Here is a 6734-nt window from a genome sequence, read left to right as displayed (position 1 = left end):
GACAATCTTACGGCTAATATCATATGAAAGTAACCACAAATATTTACAGAATTTCACAGCTATTATCATATTAAGAGTAACTGCAGATATTTAGACAATTTCACAACTATTACCATATCAAAAGTACCCCCAGATATTTAGACAATTTCCCAGCTATTATCATATTAGAAGTGGCCTCAGATATTTAGACAATCCTACAGCTAATACCATATAAAAGTAGCCACCGATATTTACACAATTTTACAGCTATTATCATATTAAGAGTAACTGCAGATATTTAGACAATTTCACAGCTATTATCATATCAAAAGTAGCCCAGATATTTAGACAATTTCAAAACTATTACCAGATCAAAAGTAGACGCAGATGATCAGAAAATTTCAAAGCTATCTCCATATCAAAAGTAGCCACAGATATTTAGACAATTTCACAGTTATCATCATATGAAAAGTAGCAGCAGATGTTTAGACAATTTCATAGCTATTACCATATCAAAAGTAGCTGCAGATGTTTAGATAATTTCACAGATATTATCGTATCAAAAGTAGAGAAATATATTTAGGCAATTTCACAGTTGTTATATTAAAAGTACCAGCAGATATTCAGACAATATCACAGATAATATATCATATGAAATGTAGCTGCAGATATTTAGACAATTTCACAGCTATTACCATATCAAAAGTAGTCGCAGATATTTAGACAATTTCACAGCTATTACCTTATCAAACGTAGCTGCAGATATTTAGACAATTTCACAGCTATTATCATATCAAAAGTAGCGAGATATAGTTAGACAATTTTACAGCTGTTATCATAGCAAAAGTACCCGCAGACAGTTAGACAATATCACAGCTATTACCTTATGAAAAGTAGCCGCAGATATTTAAGCAATTTCACAGCTATTACCTTATCTAAAGTAATACTAGATATTTTGACAATTTACAAGGTAATGCCATATCTAAAGTAATCTTGAGATGATTAGAAAATTACCAGTCTAGTACCATACCCAAAACAGCTTCAGGTGTTTAGACAATATCTAGTGCTACTTATGATCTGATATTAGCATAGAAATTGTCTAAATAGCTGGTGCTACTTTTGATTTGAATTAGCTGGGAATTTGTCTAAAAAGCTAGTGCTATCTTTGATATGGTATTACCTAGTAAATTGTTTAAATAGCTTGTACTAGTTTTGATTTGATATCAGCTGTGAAGCTGTCTAAATAGCTGGTGCTACTTTTGATTTTATATTAGCTGGGAATTTGTCTAAATATCTAGCGCTACTTTTATTTGATATTAGCTATGAAATTGTTAAAAAATCTGGTGCTACTTGTGATTTGATTTTAGCTGGGAAGCTGACTAAATATCTGGTGCTACTTTTATTTGGTATTAGGTGGGAATTTGTCTAAATATATGGTGCTACTTCTGATTTGATATTACCTTGGAAATTTTCTTAATAGCATCAAATAACGTGCGAGATATTTAGACAATTTCCCAGCCAATACCAAATCAAAAGTAGCACCAGCTATTTAGACAATTTCTCAACTAATATCATATCAAAAGAAACCCTAGCTATTTAGACAAATTCCCTACTAATTCGAATCAAAAGTAGCACCATCTATTTAGACAATTTCACTCCTAACATCAAATCAAAAGTAGCACCAGATATTTAGACAGTTTCACAGCTAATATCAAATAAAAAGTTGTACCAGCTGTTTAGGCAATTTCCCAGCTGATATCTAATAAAAAGTTGTACCAGCTATTTGGGCAATTTCTCAACTAATATGAAATCAAAAGTAGTACCAACTATTTAGATAATTTCCCAGCTAATGCCAAATCAAAAGCAGCATCAGCTATTTAGTCAATTTCCTAGCTAATATCAAATAAAAAATTAGCACCAGCTATTTAGACAATTTCCTATCTAATATCATATTAAAAGTAGAACCAGCTATTTAGACAATTTCACTCCTAATATCAAATAAAAAGTAGCGGCAAATATTTAGTCATTTACTGGCTAATGTCAAATCAAAAGTAGCACCAGATATTTAAACATTATGCAATCGCAGGGTGAACTTGATCATCTATAACGTGAGTACTGACCCTTCATTCAGGAAAATGTGACCTTGTAAGTCAGTGGTCTTCTGGGTCAATGGGTCAATATCACAAAAAGTAAATAGTAAAACTCAGAGGATAAATGTGGAATCGACTGGTGCCAAACGCTTTAAAGTCGGAGGAAGAGGATAATCGTCTTGCGTTGTTTTTTCCTGAAGAGTTAAAACTGGAAGATGATCCTTCGACGATATTTCTTTAATGTGATACTTTTTGCGTATATAAGAATTCAATTTTTAAATACTACATTGCATAGTCAGTCGAATCAAGAGGTATCGGTAAATTTAGCTTTTTGTCGATATGCACACTTTAATTTGCCTTCATTGACCTTGTCGGTAAACCCCTGCCTTTTGATAAACCATAAACTGATCGTTCGTCTGCTTACTGAAATGAGCCAAACTAGATGAATTATCGATTTTAACTTCCTGCTCTCTTTATAGGAAAATAATGCGTAATGCATCAATCTAAAGAAATAAGTATTTCTTTAATTTGACTTTATACGGAAACTTTGATCTTGAAAACGTCGTGAAGCCAGTAGTTTCTTGATACCAAAATGTCCTCAAAATCCCAATAGCATTTAAATTTTCGTTGAAGGAAACTTCCCAAGAATCTCAATAAATTGTCTTATTTTTTTATGATAATATTTTAGGAATTGTAAAATCTGTCTCCAGGTTTAGATTCTCATTATAGACTTGCTTTTTTTTTTCTCCCTCACTCTCGACCGAAATGTTTTGCTATTTGCCCAGTGGTAAATAGTGATACTAAAAATTAAGTCTTCCTAAAGATAGCCAAAAATATAAAGTGGAATGCTGCTCTATACTCTGTAGTGTTTGCAGTTACAGTATTCTTTATCTGTTACTTTCTTCTTAAAACATTTAGTATTCTATATTCATAACTACTCTTTGGTAAAGACACTTCAGGTGGACAAGAAGAGAGAGAGAGAGAGAGAGAGAGAGAGAGAGAGAGAGAGAGAGAGAGAGAGAGAGAGAGAGAGTATACACACTCACACACACACACACACACACATATATATATATATATATATATATATATGTTTATATATATATATATATATATATATATATGTTTATATATATATATATATATATATATATATATGTTTATATATATATATATATATATATATATATATATAAAAGGGATTTTTTCTGACGAAAAAAAAATTAGCTGACGTCTTTCGTAGCTTGTCATGTGATCTAAAGAAGAAGAGGAATATCTCGTAATTTCGCGTAAACCTTCCATTAACCTACGGAGTCTTCACTGAGGAAACCAGATAAATAATTTCTCATCTGTTGTTTCATTTTATCTTAGCTTGCATATACATTGACCTTTATTTTGGAATTATGAATAATGAACTGTATCTATGTATAAATGCCTGAGTATCTTTAAATCAGCATCAGTTTGAACAAATACCACACATTGTCCAATTTTTTCTACAATAATTATTTTCGTAGATGAGGTTGGATTATATTTTATCTTTTATCACAATTACCAAACACACCACAGTTGTCATAAATATTAGTACAAATTCGTTAATGGGGAACATTTGTTTTGTCCCAATCTTTCTATCGCCTACTCCATTTCATTTTCAAAAGGTTTTTTGCCCGTTTCTACTCTCTACCCGGCATTCTTCTAACTCCAATTTTTATTTCCACAGTCTATATACATCGAATTTATCCTGATAGATACGCTGTTTGTGCCTGTGATCGCACAATGTTCTTGAAAAGAAACTAAGACACTGATTCTGGATTAGTTCTCACTCGTTAACAACAACTTTGTGTTTTGTTCTTGAAAAAGAAAAGCCATGATTTGGCGTAAACAAAAACAATCGTTGATTTGGCGTAAGCAAAACTGAAGTAATTTTCCTAATATATATTCAAAGCCATCGGACATCATATTCTCTCAACTACTTTTGAATCACAATTATCATATCTATTTTGATATACAAAATATCAAGAGTTTTCTTACATTATTTGCAGGTCGCATGGATACCAAAAACTCTTGTCCTTGCATTCATCCATTTGAAATGTTCCTGATGTTAAAAATCTAGTATTTGTGAAAAACGACGACTGATTAACACTGGCAGATGATTAACACTGATAGCTGATTAACTCTAGAAAATGACTGAAACTGGCAGATGATTAATACTGATAGCTTATTAAAACTGACAAACGATAAAATCCTTGGAGGAAAGATTTCTATCCTTCCCTATTTCCATAACCAAATTTATTTTACAATAGAATTAATGTTTTTGGTATATAATAAACGTGAACTCTCGAGTCTTCAAAATCTAGGTGTCTGGAAATTCAAATATTACTTAATGATCATTTAATTTACAGTTTTACAGTAGTACCTTCTAAATTAATAAGTAACATCAGAAACGAATTTTGCAAATTTTACGATAAGAACTGACACTTCAAATAGTATTTCACAAATATCCGGTAATTATGCAATGTTAAGTCGCATTTTGCAATTCTTTTTTTTAGGGGAACCTGGATTTATTTTTCTAAATAATAAAGCAGGGTATGTACTCATGACATAAGTGGTTTGTTTGAAGTCGAAATAAAATTGCAGATATTTGTTCCTTTATAAATTCAGTCTAAATGAATACTTACCACAGAAGGGTGATTGTGCCAAAAAACTCATGTGAAAATGTATTTTGTGAATAACTCCACGACATACATTCTAAACCAAATGTGTTGTATGAATCTTATTTACAATATATTGTAAACTAATATATTGTATGAATTTTAGTGGATGAAATCATAGAATAACAAGAAATTTGACCAATTGGAAAATGTATTTTGTGAATTAAATTTCTTATACAGTCTGGGCCAAATCTATTGCATAAATCGTTTTGACAATACAATAAAATCTAAGCTAAATTTGTTGTATGAATTTTATTGGACGAAATCCTAAAAGAATAAGCAATTGGACCAACCTCATCGGCGAGATCTTTGAGCGGGTGATACGGCGATTCCTTCGAGTGAGATGAAGGCGCTTGCTTTTCCAGTTGCTTGAGGGCGTGGTCAACCGCCGCCCAGTCATTCTTAGCAGCCAGAGTCAGAACCCTTCGTTTCTGTTTCTCGATGGCGTCGTCGGCGTCCTCGACATCCGCGGCGTAAGCGTCCGTCGACGCATTCCCGTCGGAATTTTTATCCTGCTCTCCGTTGTCAAAACTATTCCTCCTGTGGCCTATTCCAGTCCCTCCCCGCCCGACGTCCACGCTTCCACGACGCCCATTGTCTAGGCTATTCCTTCTGCCCCCTACACTTCCTCGGCGCCCACTTCTTGCACCCATGGACGGGGGCTGATTTGATAGCGGAAGGCCTGCGAAATTGTTCATATCCATCGGGTTGCCATACTGTGGGGGCGGTTGTCCCCTGCCCATTCTTTGATACTGGTCCGGGTACATACCCCTCCGATTCCCATTATCTCTGGGCATATATCCATTGACACCGTTGGGTATGTCCCCCGTTGACCTACCAAGCTGTTGGTTATATCGCATGTTATTGGAGTCAAAAACCCGGTTGCCATAGCTCCTGCCATTTCTACCTCCTCCCCGGTCCGGGGGACCGGGGTACCTTGGGTCATCGGACATCTTGTGACCTGACCGCCACTTTGAACCGATGCCACCGTAGCGAACTCTTCTTACCGACGATGGTAGAGTTTTTCAGAGTTCACGGTGGGAACCTGAGGGACACTGTCTAGCACACTATCTCTTCGAGAGTATACCTTAAAATCTAACCATGTTTCCACTGATCTTAACTGTTAACCTATGAATGCATTACATTCTCCACTGAAATGCCCTAGGCTTTCCTTATAAACTGTCCCCCAACACAAGTAGAAACTTGGAACAGTCCATCGACCACGCGATCAGACGACTAACTGCGAGGTCAGATTTAAACCACGCCAGCCTGGCCCTCTTCGTCCACCCCCTTCCCCTCAAGTTCAACCAGGCTACCTCTCATATACAGGTAAGCCCACCTTCCACACGAACAAACAAACGTACGCTCTCTCTCTCTCTCTCTCTCTCTCTCTCTCTCTCTCTCTCTCTCTCTCTCTCTCTCATTATATGATTTCATGTTGAGCAGGCTTACACAAGTCTCTCTTCTCTTCATAGTTTTTATATGATAGATTTTTTATTTATTACTTTTCATGAGTAATTTATTCATTTTCATATTTCATTTCTTCGCTGGGGCTTTTTTTCCCTACTGGAGCCCATGGGCTTATAGCATCTTGCTTTTTTAACTACGGTTATAGCTTAGCTAATAATAATAATAATAATAATAATAATAATAATTATAATAATAATAATAATAATAATAATAATAATAATAATAATAATAATATGGTATGCTAACTAGCAATTGGGAATGCAAATGGAATTAATTTAAACCCAAAAAGCAAAGCCTAAGGAACATCAAAAACAAAAGTAGTAACATAATAAAGAGCTATCATGAATACTTTGAAGGATTCCACCCTAATTCCCCAAAAAAGAAGAAAAGGATGAAGAAGAAGAAGACGACGATATAGTCACGAATGTAACGCAAATACAGACTATGTCACTTCTTCTATTGTTGGTATATTGCGTTGACAAATACA

At 34.5% G+C, this 6734-nt stretch overlaps 1 protein-coding gene across 1 annotated transcript in view; it reads right to left on the bottom strand.

The window, feature by feature from the left end:
* The window catches only part of LOC137655770 (serine/threonine-protein phosphatase 6 regulatory ankyrin repeat subunit B-like), a 226132-nt gene extending 220134 nt beyond the window's left edge, over window positions 1-5998 (bottom strand). Inside the window, exon 1 of the mRNA XM_068389900.1 lies at window positions 5071-5998. Coding sequence (XP_068246001.1) covers window positions 5071-5730 — 660 coding nt within the window. The 5' untranslated portion in view covers window positions 5731-5998. The remainder of the gene's footprint in view (window positions 1-5070) is intronic.
* Between the last annotated feature and the right edge of the window lie 736 nt (window positions 5999-6734).

The sequence above is a fragment of the Palaemon carinicauda genome, chromosome 16 (genome assembly GCF_036898095.1).
Source record: "Palaemon carinicauda isolate YSFRI2023 chromosome 16, ASM3689809v2, whole genome shotgun sequence".
Taxonomy (NCBI): domain Eukaryota; kingdom Metazoa; phylum Arthropoda; class Malacostraca; order Decapoda; family Palaemonidae; genus Palaemon; species Palaemon carinicauda.
This window is presented reverse-complemented; position numbering and strand designations above follow the sequence as displayed.